Here is a 20,773-nt window from a genome sequence, read left to right on the forward strand (position 1 = left end):
TCACCACTTTGTCCATTGTGCTGTCTTCAGAAAAAAATTAATAAGAATCATCTTCAGCGATATCCAGCCCTTTCCACTAAATCCACTGAGTGTGAGAAACATTGGAGCGCAAGAGAGTTAATGACTTTATTGCCAAGAACACAGCATTAGTTAACAACATCTCAAAGCTAAAATACTGATGTAAGATCTATGGAATACAATAAATGAAATGAAATGCAAAACTAATCTTACCGTTCGAATGCTTCCTCAAATGATAACGTGTATTTCTTCATTATGTATGCTATAACAATTGTTGCACTTCGAGAGACTCCAAAGTAGCTGAAACATGAAGTTACATACAGCCTTATGCTCACTTTGCTCGTTTTATGTAACAATGAACATTGACAGCAATTCACAAATACAATAATTTATAGCTTGTAAGTCTCCTATAAGTAAAATAAATTACTTGTCTTGTCTCCAGAAATTTCCCTTAAGTCTTCAATTTAACATGACTATAATTAGCAATGATGGTGTATAATTTTTAAGATTTCATAATATATGCTATTCACTAAATTGTGTATGACTCTTTGAGAATAGCATTTAATAGAACACACCATTCATTAGAAGACATGTATCAGTCACTACTAATATGATATTACAGTTTTTTGTTACATACAACATGAGCTATTCACTCTGAAAATCTGTCAAGCTATTTCACTTCCACCCTGTATAGTAGACCTATACAGAGTGAACCATAAGTAATGTAACTAATTTCAGGGGGTTATTCTTTAAGGTATTATAAACAAAAAGTTTAACACAATTTTGCTCGTTTTTTCCTTCCTTTTTGAGATAAATATAGTTTTATATGAAAATTTCATACCATGTTTTGGGAAAGCCATTGATTTAATTCCCAATATGCTCAGTCAATTTAAGAGAGCAGGGTATTATGATAATAAATTATTGAAAACATTTTAGTTTTGTCCTTTAAATGTACAAACATTTGATTCGAACAAATGTAATATTTTAAAATTTCTTTTCAGAACGAAAAGTTACATTTGTTCGAATCAAATTAAAGCTATTACTCCCAAGTTTCATTTTGGAGAATGCCGATAAGCTCACTGTATTATAATATCAATTTTTGTTTTCCACCTGCGCTTATCTTAATATTTTGGATTTATATTAACGTTTTCGACACTCGGTGTGTGTCATCTTCAGATATTGGGTTCTATGTCATTGTGTGTTGTGAAGACCTAGCCTCTTATTATGTTGTGGGTTGTTCACTTGTGTATGACCTTTCATGATTTCTTAATTTAGCTAAAATTACTATAAGCAGTGTGTGGTTGCTTGTTATGATTCTGTTAAATTCTACCTTTTGAAAACCCATATAGGACAATAGAACAATATGTTAAAAACATTATGACATATAAATATAAACAAGTAAAATATATACACTATAAAAACACTGTATACACTATATCACTTTTATCACATTTATGGTTGGCTGTGTTAGCCTGTTATATCGTTAAAATTGGGTTGTTTTTACTATTCTTGGTAAAAACTGTCTTAATGACGCACTGACAGTTTTTACGATATAACAGGCTAACACAGCCAACCATAAATGTGATAAAAGTGATATAGTGTATACAGTGTATACAGTGTATACAGTGTTTTTATAGTGTATATATTTTACTTGTTTATATTTATATGTCATAATGTTTTTAACATATTGTTCTATTGTCCTATATGGGTTTTCAAAAGATAGAATTTAACAGAATCATAACAAGCAACCACACACTGCTTATAGTAATTTTAGCTAAATTAAGAAATCATGAAAGGTCATACACAAGTGAACAACCCACAACATAATAAGAGGCTAGGTCTTCACAACACACAATGACATAGAACCCAATATCTGAAGATGACACACACCGAGTGTCGAAAACGTTAATATAAATCCAAAATATTAAGATAAGCACAGGTGGAAAACAAAAATTGATATTATATTACTCCCAAACTAAATTCGGTATGTTTTGCTATAAGATATATGTAAGATTTAGTTAGAATAATTTTTGTGTTCAGTTGTATGGTTTTGTATGTTTTAGTTTGGATAGTTTGATTCCGTGTATAGTTGGTATAGTTCATGTACTTAGTTAGTATAATTTTTGTGTTCAATTGTATGGTTTTGTGTGTTTTAGTTTGGATAATTTGATTCCGTGTATAGCGGTATAGTTCATGTATTTAGTTAGTATAATTTTTGTGTTCAATTGTATGGTTTTGTGTGTTTTAGTTTGGATAATTTGATTCCGTGTATAGCGGTATAGTTCATGTATTTAGTTAGTATAATTTTTGTGTTCAATTGTATCGTTTTTGTGCGTTTAGTTTAGATAGTTTGTGTGTTTAGGCTGTACAATTTATGCTTGCAATTGGTATAGGTTTTTGTGTATTTAGTTTGTGTGTGAGTTAAGACTATGTATGTGTTCAGTTTGTGTAATTTTTTTTTCTTTTATCGTGTGTTTAGTGTGGACAGTTGTGTTCAGATTATAATTTATGTGTTTAGTTCGCATTTTTTTTTGTGGCTGTTTAGTTTGCATAATTTATGTGTTTTTCGTGTTTAGTCGGTATAATTTGTTCATGTGTTTAGTTTGTAAGTGTATAGTGTAAGCTCTCTTGGACTGGCTCCCCAAGTGTAGCAGACCTTCAGCTCACCCTACACTCCTGTAGGAGGCCGTTGCCCTTAGGGATTTCAGGCTTTTCGTATTTCGTATAAGTAAGAGAAAGTAAAGATCAATACCTTAAAAACAATATACTTTCCATATTTCCACTCGGTAATGAGTTTTGGAATAATATTCTAAGGAAATTCTACAGATAGTAATAGTATATTCCTACTACAAAAAAAGAGTAATTAGAATACATTAATAGTAAATGCCAAATCTAGAGAATAGTGTAGAAACATTTTCATGTCCATGGCTTGTCAGGATATTTTTTTCCATAATAAACTTCCTCATATGTAATCGTGAAAACTTTGTAACTAATTCAACAGTTCATAGCATTTATACACGTTAAAAAATGACTTTCACACTCCATCGACAAATATAACGTGCTCTCAAAAAGGAGTATGTTATAGCATAACAGTAAATTTTTTTAATAGGCTCCCTATGGATATAAAAAATCAAACTCAAAACATAACATTACTTAGAATCCAATTAAAGAATAGCTAATTTCTCAAGACTTCTATTCTGTAGGTGAATTTATGACATTCAACTAAGCTGTATGAATATTTCTGTTTTATATTAAGTATCGATACTAACCCCTTGTGTTGTACTAGTAGACTATATTGTAAAACTCTTCTGTATATTATTTCAACTAGACTGTGACTATAATTAAGACTTGGTAGTACTATTAAGATTTTTTGATGTTCCATATTCTAGCTGTGAAGCGATGTATGAATACCATGGAATGTAAATAAATACAGTACAATACAACAAATAATTTATAACCATTATTACTTATTATCTTAAATGAAATCACCACCATCACTATTGCAGTTCTCCAACCAGGAGATCAACCGTGAAAGGAATGTGCTTACTATTACATCATCTATTGGAGCGAAGTAGATAGATAATATTATCGTTATGTCAGTTTAAAAACCATGTGCTCTCCTGCATTTGTTATTTCCTGTATGGAGGGATTAAAAGACCAGGAGATTAACCGTGATCTAATTTTGTAACTAGGGTAGTATAAATATGTGTGTATCAATGTTATCATTTGTGCTGTGAGAGTTAGCCAATAGAGATATGAGTACCCACGTGTGTGACCTTATGACATCAACATTCATTCACAGCATTACCCCACTGCGTCTCATTCCCCAGAGACTTTCTCGTGGTTGGAGTACAGTAGTACTTTCTTTTTCATGAATACATTTGCTAGAATTTATTGCTCTAGCTATGTTATTCTTGTCTTATTATGAAATATGTGCTTTTAATATACCACTATTATAATATATTAATACTTAATTGAAATTAAATTTTACCAGTGTACTAAAACCACTCCCTTCTCCTGACCATTCCTTATAAATTCTGCAGTGTCTTCAAAGTGTGAAAGCATGTCTTCTCGAGCAGTATCTGTAACTGAAAAACGTTAAGAATATTTTAGTGGGCTACATTTGTTTCTTGCAATAAGCGATTTCTGTCCTTTCACAATTACTCACTGATACAAACTAAACTAATTTAATGTAACCTACCTTGTAAAAACTTTGTTTTCACACCAGGAAGCATTGTTATTTTTCTTGGCAATGGACAAGAATCTACTGTCAAAATGTGGTTTATGCGATTCTTCTCCAACACTTCCACATCTGTTGCTGCTGTCAGATTACCTGTAACAGACAAAACGAAAACTTGGAAAGAATGTAGGGGCGTGTAAATGCTAATATCAAAATATGCTACAAAAATAGGATACAATTGCTCAGTACTAGCATGAGTTCAATTTCACCACAAGACATGAATCCTAAGCTTCGGTCAGACAATAAAAGCTGGTTGATTCACAGGGCACTCCCAGCACTCCATTTGCTCTGTCAGCTCAAATAGTAAAAGGGGAGGAACAATGACAGGAATTTGGGAGGAGGGAGTGTTTGGTTCCGGCTTAAAATGGACTGGAGATGGGACCTGATCAATTATAATATCAAAACAACATTAGAGTAATTCTGTACTATTGTGTTACCACGTTAGAATACTTAAATATATTTACATCTTTGGCTTCTAGTCTCGAGTCATATGTATTGTATACAAAATAAATTGAGTGTCGACGCAAATTTCACTTTCATACCGAAAATAAGGGTCGAAAGTTGCTGTGAAAGTGGAGACTGGCAGAGGTGTGGGAATGTGTGGCAGGTTAGGTTAGGTTAGGTTAGGTTAGGTTAGGTTAGTCCAGGCTAGCTTAGGCTCTTCGTATATCTTGGCTATATGAATCTCTGACGGGTTGGATTAGACTTTTGGTATGCCTTGCATCTACATACAAATCAATGACAGATTAGATTAGGTTAGGTTAGGTTAGGTTAGTCTAGGCTAGCTTAGGCTTTTCGTATATCTTGACTATATGAATCTCTGACGGGTTGGATTAGGCTTTTGGTATGCCTTGCATCTACATACAAATCAGTGACAGGTTAGATTAGTTCAGGCGTTTAGTATGCTTTGACAATTATCTAAGAATGTGTCCTTTCTTCCAAGGCATACCAAGAGCCTAAACTAACCTAACCTATCACTTATTCGACCTTACGAAAACTCGCTTTTTCTCTGTGATCAGTAAGGAAACGTTAATGAGATGTATGTGCTGCCCCTCCCTGCCACCTATATCTTCCACTCTCACAGCAACTTTTCACACTTATTTCGCTACGAAATTGGTATCGGCGCTTAATTTTTCCTTTGTTTACAATACATATGACTCGACTAGAAGCTAAGTACGTAAATACTTGTACCGTAACGTGGTAACGCTATTGTAAAGAATTACTTAAACGTGGTAACGATATGGTAAATAAATACTAACATTAGTAACATAGAATAGAATGTCAATAGTGTTTTTAAGATGGAGTAACCAAGCACTCCTACGGACTCTTCAGTACAGCGAAAATAATATTTATAAACCTAGACTAATAGAAAAATGTGAAACTGTCATTAAAACCAATATGAAATAGCAGAGAAACTTTAACTGAAAGCGAAAACGATACTGTCAGCAACAAGCTATGGACAATCGTTATTGTAAAAATAGTATACCGGTATGGGAGGGCGATGGCTTCCGGACAATTACCTAAAAGGCTTATAGACAATTACCCTTAAGCCTTAGTGATGGGTATGATTTGCTGTGATTTAAATGTCAAATTGTTCTTTATTTTCAATCTATATTGAGTAAGTAAGCAAGGCTGTCCTTCACAAGTAACGTTCCCTTATTGGATCTACAATTGAAGGTAATTATGTAGAATGCAACGAGTGTTACTGGTTTCTGTATCATTGTAGAGGTAGGAGAAAGGTATCCCCTTATTACGCAATGAAGGCGCATGGAAGGCATGGAGGTAGAGCTCTATTATCTCGTGACCTCGGCATTGACCAGACTGGGATTCCCAGACTGAAATAACATAGTAAATGCAACCTATTATAAATTTGAAGTCATTTATTATTCACGTACCGGTATCGTAAGAAAGAGACCGCAAATAAGTCTAGCTATTTTATTTTATTTTAGTAGGTTATTTTACGACGCTTTATCAACATCTTAGGATATTTAGCGTTTGAATGATATGAAGGTGATAATGTCGGTGAAATGAGTCCGGGGTCCAGCACCGAAAGTTACCCAGCATTTGCTCATATATTGGGTTGAGGGAAAACACCGGAAAATCCTCAACAGGTAACTTGCCCCGATCGGGAATCGAACCCGGGCCACCAGATTTCGCGGCCAGACGCGGTAACCGTTATTCCACATGTGTGGACGTCTAGCTATGTGATAAGATACAAAAACTCAAATAATACAAGATAAAGGTAAACTGAAGTATTACCAAGCCATAAGCCGGGCTCTATACAATCCAAATTAGTCGGTCCAGCATCAAAATCTTCACGTTCCAATACTGCTGATTCTTTTTGTTTGGCGCTTATCTTCTTTGAAGCACCCTGTGAACTCATTTTTTGGCTTATAGCGATATACTATTATAATGTTAAAATATCAACTCTTTTCTCAGTTGTTCAGTTTCACACCACAATCTCCGTGTATATTACGAATATTTCTACGGATTACTTATATTGTATAACAACCCTCAAAATCGATTGCAATTCGGATGTTGGGATTGGAAGCGATTGCCTTATTCTCCCAATAGTTGGCATGGCAAAAGGATCTTGCAGGGATACCAACATATGTAATTACCACCCATACGTTTTCAATTTGTTGTATCGTGATGTTCGTAACTTAACGTTTATTTACTTTTACTTTGCTTTATTCACAGAAATTACCTTTCCTATTGAAATCGACTTTATTAAAGATTAGGATACAATCGATTTTATGTCAAAAGACAATTTTATACGTCTCAATACCACCCCGACATTTGAAATGTTTGCTTTGGTAGCACTGTCACTCCGTGAGAGTATGGTTACCAACAGTGGATCATCAACAACAACATAATGTGGCTAATGTACGCGCAGCGATTTCCAATCTGTGGTCCGTGATTCGAAAAAGTGTGTTTTCAGACGATAAGCTTAACTCTATCATGTTCTCTGATTTTTGTCAGATTTTTGGAATATCTTTTGCTCATCTCAGAATGTTGAGAGACAGAGTTTTTCATGAATGACATCTTGTCTTGCATACCTATGAATCTGAATGATTACTTACTTACTTAGGCTACGGCTTTTAAGGAACCCGAAGGTTCATTGCCGCCCTCACATAAGCCCGCAATCGGTCTCTATCCTGAGCAAGATTAATCTATTCTCTACAATCATAGCCCACCTCCCTCAAATCCATTTTAATATCCTTCCATCTACGTCTCGGCCTCCCGTACTCATGGAATTTTCAATACGGTAATCATAGCTGTCTGCCAGCTGATCCGTGACACGGGCAGCGTAATTCCAACGCAAACGGGGTCAATAAAGAGCGGCAAAATTGTTGATAGGGAAAAGAAGATTTTAAATTTCGTCGAGAAAAACCCGGGCCAAAGCAGATGCTTGATTTTGCAATACATAGCCTTTTGTTTACATCTCACGTTGGATGAGTTCAATGCCTTCGTGTGGAATTTTTGGCACTGCGACGTTGCCAGCATTTTTAAACTTTTGATTATTTAATTAACCATACGCTTAATCTCAAAAGGTATAATACATATTTTGTTTATTTTCATGTAACCTGCCTGAGTTATATCGCTTCCACTCTGTATATATATATATATATATATATATATATATATATATATATATATATATATATATATATATCTTTTCATATTGGTCCCTTTTTTATTTGGCTAACTCAAGTACGTACAATCAAGATATGAAACTTTGACTTTCTATGCTGCGATAACGTATTATCTCTGAATGGCAAGTCAGTCGCTCGCTCTTGACGCACGCGAAAGGATGCTGCGATATTTGCTACTACTTTTGCTCCTCTCCATCGTTTTCGCAGAAGACGACCTGAGGGTCACTGTCAAGCAGGGGGCGCTACGAGGACGACACCTCACGTCTCGAAAGGGACGCCAGTTCGCTTCCTTCGAAGGAATTCCGTTCGCCAAGCCTCCAGTCGGAGACTTGAGATTCCGGGTACGTAGACAGCAGACAATATTGTGCTAGACTTTTATTAATTTCTCTTTAACGGTGTTTTAGAAATGTTGAGGTTACTCAGTATCGATGAGATAAGATTAAAACACCGTTAGAATGAGAATGACAAGAGGAAGCAAAATACTATTAGAAAAGCTCAAAAACTGCTTTACAACATCTTTGTTCACATAAGATCTGCAGGTGTAATTATTTTTATTGTACATTTATCTTACATTAGAACGTCCATTCTTTCCACTCAAGATTGGATTAGCACTGTTAGTTTCCTCCTTAGTGTTTACTATACTAATTGAATTCCCCTGTCCAATGCTCTCTGGTGTTACTTTATACTATACTGAATTCCAGATAAGAAAAATATTGAGGTAAACAAACATTTGATGCGATTCAATGGATGCGATACGCAGTGAGGGAAGTGCGACGGTATGGAATACCGCCACTTGTTTCTATGGCCAGAAAACATAACGTTAGTGAAAAATGACATACCCAGTCTCTATCCGCTTTCCATCGTCCCCCCGTAAGTCAAACTATAGTCCGCTAAATTTGTAACAGAGAACGCTAATATTTGAGCCACGTAGAATTTCTTAGGTAAAATTATTCTACCCTTTAAACAAGAGGTGAACAGAAAAAACGGGACGGTCTAGAGTAGACAAAACTGAAAATATATTTTCTTCTGTAATCGGAATAGTCCTTATGGCTTAAAGCTGGAAGTAAATGACTATAATAACAATAATACTAATACTAATACTAATACTAATACTAATACTAATACTAATAATAATAATAATAATAATAATAATAATAATAAGCCATAACAGCAAAAGTAACAATGATAACCCATTATACTTCAAATTTAATAATTCCATTACGTTACCTATAGGCCCACCTGTTTAGAATCTGGTGAACGTAAGTGGGAGTCAACAATTGCAATACAATTATTACAATAGAATAAATTAAAATACTCCACCGAAGTAGTAAGGATTGTCGGAGTGATAAAGTTGTTACCATTACACGAAATTCTTGAAATTCGGATCTTACGAGGAGTAGCCTATTGCACTATATCAACATCTTTAGATATTCTCAAAAATACAACTGAAAATATATGCGTAGAAACGGTCTGTTCCTCAAAATGAAAAATATCAAGATTAATGTTGCTATCTCTCGGCTGCATGGGACATGAACTATTTATGAGTGGTCTAACATCAGGAAGCATCGTGGAGGTTAATGTATATTCCATGAAAGTTCTTGTGTTTATTGCTTTTGTCTTATGACGTTTTTTAAACTTAGACTTTTTTCTCTTTCAAGAAATGAGGGATAGACCGCTTTTGTGCACATGTCTTAAGGTAGTTAACTAAAGGTAACAGATTTTATGGATGTATTATTACAATTTTATTATCTCAAATTAATTACCTATGTTTTAAATTAATAATGTTTCGAAATATTGGATTTTAGTGAATTTTTAATTTGTTTATTTTTGCTATTGCTTGCATGAATGAATTCGTCACTGTATCTGTTGCTCTATATTTCTTAAAACCGACGACAAAAGAGTAGGTTAAATTTATAGTCTTTGTTATTATGTAGAAAAAAATAAACCTAGTTAAACAAGAAGATAATACCTGACTTAGTGAAGTGTGTCGCTGCTCTCTGATGTTTCGAAATCTCGTCTCGTGATAACGATTTGCCAACTCATGCCCGTTAGCACGATGTCTACTAGAGGAGGGAAGAAAGCATACGAGTACTGTACTTACATTTTTTTTTGTACATCACCAGAAAAAAGTAATGGACGGCTTGAATATTCTAAGTCCCAAATACAAAACACTGCGCATGCTCAGAGACCTAGAGCACAGATACACAAGTTATCCCTAACGGAGTTATTGAAATTCGTTTATTTCTAGTGTTGTAACCCGTTCTGGAACGCACTTGAAAAGATGCTAAGAAAGTGGAACTACTGTAAAAAAATATATATATATATGTGTGTGTGTGTGTGTGTGTGTGTGTTAGAATAAGGTTGAAATGGAGTTTTAGAGCACTTTTTATAGTTGTGTTTATCTTTATGTTGATTGAGGAAGACAATCTTCCAATTAATGGGTTTTTTTTTTGGTAGGGGACAGGCCAAGCGTAATAATAAGTAATATAAGTTGGCAGTAATTATTCCACTTTTTGTTAAACGAGCTGAAACATCGGTCCCAAGACTCTGTAAAACGCCATTTTAACGTCATTAATGAAATAACAAAATCACTGGGATGGGGCTCAAACCCATTCCCTTCCGCATGATACGCAGATGTCAGCCATCTGAGCTACTGAAACGAGACGGAAGGCTTCATTTCTGCGTGGCACGTCAACATAATCCAAATTTCGATTTTACTGCACATAATTTTCAATAACAAAATTACGAAGATTGGATTCAGATTTACTCATTCAAATATGTAGTAGTAGCTCTTAAATTGAAATTACATCGTATTACATTAACTATAAAGGCAGTAGTATTGCATTTCTTTGATCGACAATAAAAAAGAAACTGTTTTGTTGAATGACGTTATATTACAGTCTAGTATAACAGTCACGAAGCTCAATACGTAGGGAATATGAATCCATAGATAGTTGCTAACCACTAGGATCGCTACTATCGCCTCATCACAGACAATGCGAAACAGTACCGCACACTCTATTGTTCCTAGTATCCTCACAACTCAAACTTCGTGACTGTATACACTAGACTGTGGTTATATTCAGATTAAATGTTCAACAATGCCAAATAGATTTTCCGACTTTAAATTTAATCGATATAGAAGTTATGAATATTTTCTGAAAAAAAAAAAAAAAAAGTTCATTAGGCCTATTTATTTCGGAAACTTTTTTTTTTCATTGTTCCAAAACTTTAGGAAGGTTGGAGATTTCGATTATCGGCATAGAAAATGCCAGTGTTCAGAAGAGCAAGAAGTCTAGGAGGCTATTTCCTGTCTTGTTTTAGGACCCCCAGCCTCCCGACAAATGGAAGGGAGTTCTAGACGCCACGAAACCCGTCCCCAAGTGTACGCAGAGGAACGTGTACCGTAAGGAGAAGCTTGTTGCCGGCCAGGAGGACTGCTTATTCATCAACGTCTATACTCCATATGCAAGTATCATTGAGAGGAATATTATCTCTACCTATTCCTCTTGTTCTTCTAATAGTTCTATTGTTTTCCTTGTTCTCCTGGTCTTCCCCTTGTTTTCATTGTCTTTTCATTGTTCTTGCACTCCTCTTTTTCCTTGGTGTCATCCTGTCCTCTTTGTATTTTTCTTTTCTTCCTCTTATATTCCCTTTGTTCTCCTGTTCTCCTTGTTATCTCTGTATTTTCCTTTTTTCTTTGTATTCCCCTTTCTCCTTTTATATGCCATTGTTCTACATGTATTCTCCTTATTCTTCTGGTATTCCCACGGTTTCCTGATATTCCGATTTTTCTCCTAATTTACCTATTGCTCTCCTAGCCTTCCCCTTGTTCTTCTTGTCTTTCTCGTGTTCTTTTTGCATTCCCTTTTCTCCTTGCATTTCGTTTTCTCCTTCTATTCCATTTTCCCCTCGTATTCTCTTTGTATTCCCCTTGGATTCCTTCTATTCCCCTTATTATCTTTGTCATACCCTTGTCCTTATTTAACCCTTGCTCTCCTTGTCTTCCTATTGTTCCTCTTGTACTCTCCTTATTCACCTTGCATTCCCCTTCCTATCACTGTACTGTATTTTCCTTTTTCTCTTTGTGTTTCCCTTTCTTCTCCTTTCATTCTATTGTTAACCTCGTCTTCCCCTTGTTCTTCTCGTATTCTCCTCGTTCTCTTTTGTATTCTCCTCTTTCTCTTTGTATTCTCCTCTTTCTCCTTGTATTCTCCTCTTTCTCCTTGTATTCTCCTCGTTCTCCTTGTATTCTCCTCGTTCTCCTTGTATTCTCCTCGTTCTCCTTGTATTCTCCTCTTTCTCCTGGTATTCTCCTCTTTCTCCTTGTATTCTCCTCTTTCTCCGTGTATTCTCCTCTTTCTCCTTGTATTCTCCCCTTTCTCCTTGTATTCTCCCCTTTCTCCTTGTATTCTCCTCGTTCTCCTTGTATTCTCCTCGTTCTCCTTGTATTCTCCTCTTTCTCCTTGTACTCTCCTCTTTCTCCTTGTACTCTCCTCGTTCTCCTTGTACTCTCCTCGTTCTCCTTGTATTCTCCTCGTTCTCCTTGTATTCTCCTCGTTCTCCTTGTATTGTCCTCTTTCTCCTTGTATTCTCCTCGTTCTCCTTGTATTCTCCTCTTTCTCCTTGTATTCTCCTCGTTCTCCTTGTATTCTCCTCTTTCTCCTTCTATTCTCCTCTTTCTCCTTGTATTCTCCTCTTTCTCCTTGTATTCTCCTCTTTCTCCTTGTATTCTCCTCTTTCTCCTTGTATTCTCCTCTTTCTCCTTGTATTCTCCTCTTTCTCCTTGTATTCTCCTCTTTCTCCTTGTATTCTCCTCTTTCTCCTTGTATTCTCCTCTTTCTCCTTGTATTCTCCTCTTTCTCCTTGTATTCTCCTCTTTCTCCTTGTATTCTCCTTTTTCTCCTTGTATTCTCCTCTTTCTCCTTATATTCTCCTCTTTCTCCTTATATTCTCCTCTTTCTCCTTGTATTCTCCTCTTTCTCCTTGTATTTCCCTTTTCTCCTTGTTTCCCTCTCGTATTATATGGAGATCAATTCCCAAGTTAGCCCCCTCCATACCTACTGAGGATAAGGACTACAGTTCTATGTCAAGAAGCAAAAAAGTGTGCTTCTTTTACAGTTTCCATGTGCTAAGTTGAAATACCTTTCAATGTCCACTCATTCATGACATTGGTAACTGCACTGTAGACAAGGTTTGCCCATATATATGTACATAAACGATAGTGAATGCAATTACAAATACTGTTGATACGGATGAGATTCTTCCACTAAATGTACTAAAAGAGTGACACTTTATGACGTGAACACAGTAGACCTGTATGCTTTATACAGTTGAGACGTGTAGACAATCCTTACTGGCTTTTAAGGAACCCGGAGGTTCATTGCCGCCCTCACATAAACCCGCCATCAGTCCCTATCCTGAGCAAGATTAATCCATTCTCTACCATCATATCCCACCTCCCTCAAATCATTTTAATATTATCTTCCCATCTATATTTCGACCTCCCCAAAGGTCTTTTTCCCTCTGGCCTCCCAACTAACACTCTATATGCATTTCTGGATTCGCCCATACGTGCTACATGCCCTGCCCATCTCAAACGTCTGGATTTAATGTTCCTAAATTATGTCAGGTAAAGAATACAATGCGTGCAGTTCTGTGTTGTGTAACTCTCTCCATTCTCCTGTAATTTCATCCCTTTTAGCCCCAAATATTTTCCTAAGCACCTTATTCTCAAACACCCTTAACCTATGTTCCTCTCTCAAAGTGAGAGTCCAAGTTTCACAACCATACAGAACAACCGGTAATATAACTGTTTTATAAATTCCAACTTTCAGATTTTTGGACAGCAGACTGGATGATAAAAGCTTCTCAACCGAATAATAACAGGCATTTCCCATATTTATTCTGTGTTTAATTTCCTCCCGAGTATCATTTATATTTGTTACTGTTTCTCCAAGATATTTGAACTTCTCCAACTCTTCAAAATATAAATTTACAATTTTTATATTTCCATTTCGTGCAATATTCTCGTCACGAGACATAATCTTATACTTTGTCTTTTCGGGATTTACTTCCAAACCTATCTCTTTACTTGCTTATAGTAAAATTCCCGTGTTTTCCCTAATCGTTTGTGGATTTTCTCCTAACATATTCACATCATCCGTATAGACAAGCAGCTGATGTAATCCGTTCAATTCCAAACCCTCTCTGTTATCCTGGACTTTCTTAATGGCATACTCTAGAGCAAAGTTAAAAAGTAAAGGTGATAGTGCATAGACAATCCTAGAGAACATTAGCTAGTGTTGAAGTGAATAATAATAATAATAATAATAATAATAATAATAATAATAATAATAATAATAATAATAACAAATAATATATACAATTCATGAAAGCAGCAATGAAACACCACTTCGTACATAATTGTCTTACATTAAAAATAATTCTCATCTCCATAGGAAAATAACAATTTGGGTAGTTATACCAAGGAACAACCCTACAGTCGCCCTCCATGGCACAGTTGGTATAGCGCTGGCCTTCTGTGTCCGAGGTTGCGGGTTCGAACTCGGCATTTAAGTGTGCTTAAAAGCGACAGGCTCATGTCACTAGATTTAGTGGCATGTAAAAGAACTCCTGCAAGACAAAATTCCGGCACACCGGTGACGCTGATATAACCTCTGCAGTTGCGAGCGTCGTTAAATAAACCATAATTTAAAAAAAAATAACCCTACGGAGCTTTCTTTCTTAAGATCTCCAAATACCTCGAATTTAAATTTCAACTAACCAAGAGTTGAAGTTTTGTGAATTGTTTTGTAGGTAAAAGGACCCCACTTGTTGGACGTGATGGTGTACGTGCATGGGGGCGGCTGGATAGCAGGCTCTGGGGTGCAACACCACCCCCACTACCTCTTGGACGAGGATGTCGTTCTCGTTACCTTCAACTACAGACTAGGACCGTTGGGTGAGATGCTTGTCTTCTCTAATTTTAGTATTAGTTTTACAAGAAATCTAAACTTTTGTTCTTAAATATAATTATTGATCCTTAGCAATTACATTCATTCAAAATTAATGGAACTCCTGTTCTTATGCTTTTCATTCACTTACAGTTTCCTGCCCAAGGGCAAAACCCAGCATTTTCCAATCTTCCGTATTTCTCGTCGTCTTCTTAAGGTAAGCGTTCACTACATCGTATCGCACTCCTCGTACGAATCGCACGCAACGGATATTTTATGTAACGGCTCCACCTCATCGCCTCATCGGATTCCCTATCAGCTGTTTAAAACATGACGTCGTACGATATTGACATTGCTGAAAGCAGAGGAGTTGAGGTTAGGTCTATTAATTACATCTGTTAGCGAATAAGAATTTGTAATTGCTTCATGCGTCTTAATTGAAGAGGAAGAAACGAAAGAAATATTGGTTACATAATATATATGTAAGAAATGACTTGATTACTGTAATGGGAACGCCTCAAATTATATAATTCTTCGCAGTTTTCTACACGCGAAATAAGTTTTCCGTCTGCCATTTTGGCGCGACACTGAACATGACACAACATAATAGTAACAGTTGACCAATTAAAATTGATTTATTAAAGAAGGCCATGATCGCACGCATCGGAAAAGTTGCTCATCCGAGAAACGTGGATGGATTTTCTGAGAGGCGATGCGTCCGATACGATGTAGTGAACGCGGTTACATAAGAATTACAGCAAAGATTGTCTTTCTCCGATCCGTGCGATTCGTCCGATGAGTGCGATACAATGTAGTGAACGCTTACCTTTAGTCTTTGCATACGATAGTAATATATTTACGATTTGCAGGATTCTTGAGCACTGGAGACGCGGTGTGTCCCGGTAACAATGGACTCAAGGACCAGGTGGCAGCACTGCGGTGGGTGCGAGACAACATCGCAGCTTTTGGCGGGAATTCCGGCAGTGTGACAATATTTGGAGAGAGCGCAGGAGGCGCCAGTGTACATTATCTGATGCTTTCACCTATGAGTAGAGGTGAGAACGTTTTTTTATTTCCAACGAAATACGCTAAACGTGACTTGTGTGGTTAGCTATGATTATTAAATTCACTGGACTAGGTTCATGTGAATTTATGTTTTATATAGGTAACTATTATCTGCGGGCTAAAGTAAGGAGATGCACTATCACCTTTAATTTTTAATTTTGCTCCAGAATATGCCATTAGGAAAGTCCAGGAAAACAGGGAGGATTTGGAATTGAACGGGTTACATCAGCTGCTTGTCTATGCAGATGATGTGAATGTGTTAGGAGAAAATCCACAAAATATTAGGGAAATCAAAGTATATGATTATGTCTAGTACCAGAACATAATACGAAATGAAAATATAAAAATTGGAAATTTATCCTTTGAAAAGGTGGAAAAATTCAAGTACCTTGGAGCAACAGTAACACACATAAATTACATTCGAGAGAAAATTAAACGCAGAATAAATATGGGAAATGCCTGTTATTATTCGGTTGAGAAGCTTTTACCATCCAGTCTCCTCTAAAAAAAACTGAAAGTTAGAATTTATAAAACAGTTATATTGCCGGTTGTGAAACTTGGACCCTCACTTTGAGAGAGAACCAGAGGTTAAGGGTGTTCGAGAGTAATGTGCTTAGGAAAATATTTGGGGCTAAGCGGGATGAAGTTACAGGAGAATGGAGGAAGCTACACAACGCAGAACTGCACGCATTGTATTCTTCACTTGACATAATTAGGAACATTAAATCCAGACGTTTGAGATGGGCAGGGCATGTAGCACGAATGAGCGAATCCAGAAATGCATAAGTATATAGTGTTAGTTGGGAAATCGGAGGAGAAAAAGATCTTTGAAGAGGCTGAGACGTAGACGGGAAGATAATATAAAAATGGATTCGAGGGAGGTGGGATATGATGGTAGAGACTGGATTAATCTTGCATAGGATAGGGACCGATGGCGGGCTTATGTGAGGACGGAAATGAACCTCCTGGTTGCTTAAAAGCTATTTGTAGATATAGGTAACCATTATATTTGTCGTTGATCATGAGATTTGTGTACAGAAACGGAAATGAAATTTTGAGCTCCCTTAGTGTATGTTTCTCTTAAAACACACTGCGCATGTGCAGTAAACATGAGCCCCTGTATATATGCTACCTGTGGACAGTCATGCGAAATTGTTGCCTACTACCATCAAGACTCCAAATGCCATCCTCCAAATCTTAATTCCACATAGGGAACTACAATCACAACACGACTTTCCACATGTGGATCACAGTGAGCTGAAGAATAATGGTATTAAGACGTAAGAGCGCTTGTTGCCACGAACGATCACGAATTCTGTGAACTTACCCCTTGCGCGGTGAGCAAAATATTTAAGGGAACTGGATAGTGATGCTGTGCGATTAAAAAATTTCAATACAAAAGTTTAGTTGAATGTTTCTAGGCTTCTAGTGCTCAGAAAGGAATAAAAATTTCCAGGCTTATGCAATCAATCATTCTGAATTCAGTGGTATAGAAGACAACTAATTGGTTTCGTATCCAAGTGCAAAAGAAAGGTCCTAACTGATAACCTGTTTTCCAACTTTGCTAGATGTACCTCATTCTTCAGGTGCACATTACTTGCTACTATCTTCACTCATATACCTTGTATTTTTTTAAGATAGCCACTATTGTGTATTGTAAATTGCAAAGCAAAATTTAGTTAAATATTTCACCCCTAGTGAAACAGAAAAAAATATTGAATTTTGTTTAAAATTTTTTACAATTTTTTCAATGCATATATATTTTTTTCTCGTGTTATGTGTGTGACATTCTTAAACCCGTAGGTCTACAATGTAGAACACAGGCTGTAGAAAACACTGTAAAAATTTCATGTAAATTGATTCAGTAATTTCAGAGAAATATGCACTTAAATTTGAAAATGTCAACTTATGGAAAACTGTATATAAAAAAAGAATGTATGAATTACATGCACCGCCAAATTTAAAGAGGTCATTTAAAAGGCTTATCTGCAGAAATACCCTCCACAATATTTATATTGTTTTAAAGACCAGTTTTGTAATTTATTTTAAAACACAAAATAAAAAATCGAATTTTTGACCCCTAATCACTACCTGGTTCCCTTAAAAAATCGATTTACTTAACGTAAGATGCAAATTGGAAATTAATGGTAAAATTATAGAACAGGTCATGAGTTTCAAATATTTAGGGGTTAATATAACAAGTCATCGGGATGTAATAAATGAAGTAAGAGATCAAGTCTCCAAAGCCTCCAGACTGTCGGGTTGCCTAAGGGATGTAATATGGAAGAATAAATACCTCAATATTGAAAGTGAAATGAAAATCTTTAAAACCACAATAAGACCAGTGATGACGTATAGTACAGAAACCCGTGCAGAGACAAATAAGACTGAACAAGGCATGCGTACATCAGAAATGAATATACTCTACGAGCCATAGTTGGTAAAACTAGACTTGATAGAGTAAGAAATGAAGATGTGAGACAACAGTGCAATATAATGGACTTTAAAAAGTTCATAAATATGAGGACGAAAGAATGGAATGCGCACATAGACAGAGCAGATAACTCAAGACTTATTAAAATAGCACAAGATATGATTCCCAGTGGCAAAAGAGATGTGGGCCGATCGAAAAAAACGGTGGAAGGAAGGACTGATGTCATCTTCTACTGAATCGTCTCCTGTGTGAAGACAAACAGGCCATGTGCCTATACAATAGAAGAAGAAGAAGAAGAAGAAGAAAAATTTACTTAACGACTTTGTATCAACTACGAGTTTACCTAGCGTCGGTGGAATTGAGATAGCTAGATGGCATTTAGAGAGATGAGGCCGAGGATTTGCAATGAGATTAGCTCCCATTTGCCTTACAGTGTTTAAAAACCTCGGAAAAATCTAAACACGTAATCATACCAAGCTGCATTCGAATTCACGCTCGAGCGCAGCGTTGAACAAATCCAGATCCTTAGCTTTAAAGGGGCATCAAACTATATTAATTGAACGATTGTGGTTACTGTAAATTACAAAGCTAGTGGCTCTGTTGTTCTCTGTTGTAAATAATGAAGCGCATGCGTTAAACATTTCTTACAGGTTTGTTCCACCGCGCTATCTCTCAGAGCGGTACTGCTCTTTGCTCCTGGTCCTTTGCGCCTAATGGTTCGAGCACCAGCATGGCAGAGAAGCTCGGGGGTTTGTTCAACTGTCCGACGCAGAATAGCAGTGAACTTGTCTCGTGCCTGAGAAGTAAGGACGCCATTGATATAACTGCCACAGACAAGGCGTTCATGGTAAGAAATCGTCGTCATACATTCATAAAAATTTGAAAATGATTTATGAAGTATTGTCCACTATTTCAATGAAATGCGAAATATATTTTTATGCTCGACCATACCAAAATGTAGTAATTATACACCAGGTAGCAGCCCTTTAATGGACCTCATTAAAGTACACCTATTCATTAAAGTTCAGGTATTCCACCAATCAAAAAACATCATTGTAGCAATATTAAAGCGCAAGTATCGATTATTCTCGGATATGCAATCGAAAGACAACAGCGAAACGTCACGGAGGCTGGAAATCCAATACTGTCGCAGAAGGTTATGTTCTGTTACTATAATAATTAGCATTAATTGTAAATAATATTCAAATAAATTCAAGTTGTCATCTCGTTTTTCAATGTCTAAATCAATTTCAACGTTATATCAAGATTACTGTTCATTTTACTCTCTAGATTATATCAAGGTCAATGACATTTCTTTCTCGGAAAAAATCAATACTTTCGCGTCTGCGCACATCTCACAATTTACGAGATATTGCACAAGATCAGTTCCGCTCCTCAGTCAGATAAGAATAACAAGAATACTTATGAATAATTTCAAGTTAGAAATATGGTCGGGCATAAAAAGTCGTATGAAACTTGCCTATAATGGCAATTAAGACGCTCGTACGAAAATTATGAAACTCGCTTGCGCTCGTTTCATAAACATACTCGCGTCTTAATTACTACCGTTACAGGCTCGTTGCATAATGTACTATTAAAGGAAATGAATGATTATGGCTCGAAGGTAAAGATCTTCAAACAAAAATTGTTACCAACAATAAAATTGTAGAATGTATGAATATTTTAAATTATTTTAGATGCAATGTTGTAAGGTAATGGGACCAACGATCTAAAAATTGTATAAATACCAACAAGTAATACGTGCGATGAAGGAAAGCTCGTTATTTTTTAATTTGTTATTTTATGACGCTTTATCAACTGATATGATTATCTAGCGTCTAAGTGAGGTGAAGGTGATAATGCCAGCGAAATGAGTCTAGGGTCCAGCGTCGAAAGTTATCCAACATTTGCTTTTAATGAGTTGAGGGAAAATCCCGGAAAAAACGTCAACCAGGTAACTTGTACCAACCAGAATTTGAACTCGGGCCCGCTAGTTTTACGGTCAGGCATGTTATCCGTTACTCCACAGCAGTGGACTGGAAAGATTGTTAAGGAAAGTCCTAATAAGAGCTATAGCTTCAACATTTGATATGATCATAGCATTCCTCACGCTATTGTATGGATCAGAGATATGGACATCGACAACCTGACAAGAAATAGGCATTGAGGAGGCGGAGAAGAACATTATTGTTGAGACTTCTTGTGAGATATATAAGGGACAATCAATAAGTTTCCGGACTGCCCCGAATGTAGGCAACACACAGAACATAGGAAACGGAAAAGTTATCTAGAACCAGGGAAACGCCTGAAATCTATACTATATGCATCAGTTGAAAGTCAGAGAAAAAGACTAGCCATAAGGCGTATATGGAGAGATTCCAGGAAAATTGCAATAGGTTCTTGA

General features: G+C 36.2%; 2 protein-coding genes across 4 annotated transcripts in view; one reads left to right on the top strand and one right to left on the bottom strand.

Moving 5' to 3' along the window:
- Positions 1–6,812, bottom strand: part of MKP-4 (MAPK Phosphatase 4) — a 28,051-nt gene extending 21,239 nt beyond the window's left edge. For all 3 annotated transcript variants that reach the window (XR_011334942.1, XM_069840298.1, XM_069840299.1), the window contains exons 1-4: positions 6,518–6,812; positions 4,220–4,351; positions 4,010–4,106; positions 232–318 (exon numbers count right to left, since the gene is read on the bottom strand). Coding sequence is in view for 2 of the 3 variants with exons in the window: in XM_069840298.1 (XP_069696399.1) it covers positions 232–318; positions 4,010–4,106; positions 4,220–4,351; positions 6,518–6,641 (440 nt within the window). In the remaining variant the exon portion in view is untranslated. The remainder of the gene's footprint in view (positions 1–231; positions 319–4,009; positions 4,107–4,219; positions 4,352–6,517) is intronic.
- A 1,206-nt stretch (positions 6,813–8,018) lies between these two features.
- The window catches only part of LOC138708566 (uncharacterized), a 60,454-nt gene continuing 47,699 nt past the window's right edge, over positions 8,019–20,773 (top strand). The window contains exons 1-5 of the mRNA XM_069838682.1: positions 8,019–8,255; positions 11,239–11,382; positions 14,734–14,878; positions 15,740–15,925; positions 19,020–19,216. Of these exons, the coding sequence (XP_069694783.1) occupies positions 8,034–8,255; positions 11,239–11,382; positions 14,734–14,878; positions 15,740–15,925; positions 19,020–19,216 (894 nt within the window). The 5' untranslated portion in view covers positions 8,019–8,033. The remainder of the gene's footprint in view (positions 8,256–11,238; positions 11,383–14,733; positions 14,879–15,739; positions 15,926–19,019; positions 19,217–20,773) is intronic.

This window comes from Periplaneta americana, chromosome 11, assembly GCF_040183065.1.
Source record: "Periplaneta americana isolate PAMFEO1 chromosome 11, P.americana_PAMFEO1_priV1, whole genome shotgun sequence".
Taxonomy (NCBI): Eukaryota; Metazoa; Arthropoda; class Insecta; order Blattodea; family Blattidae; genus Periplaneta; species Periplaneta americana.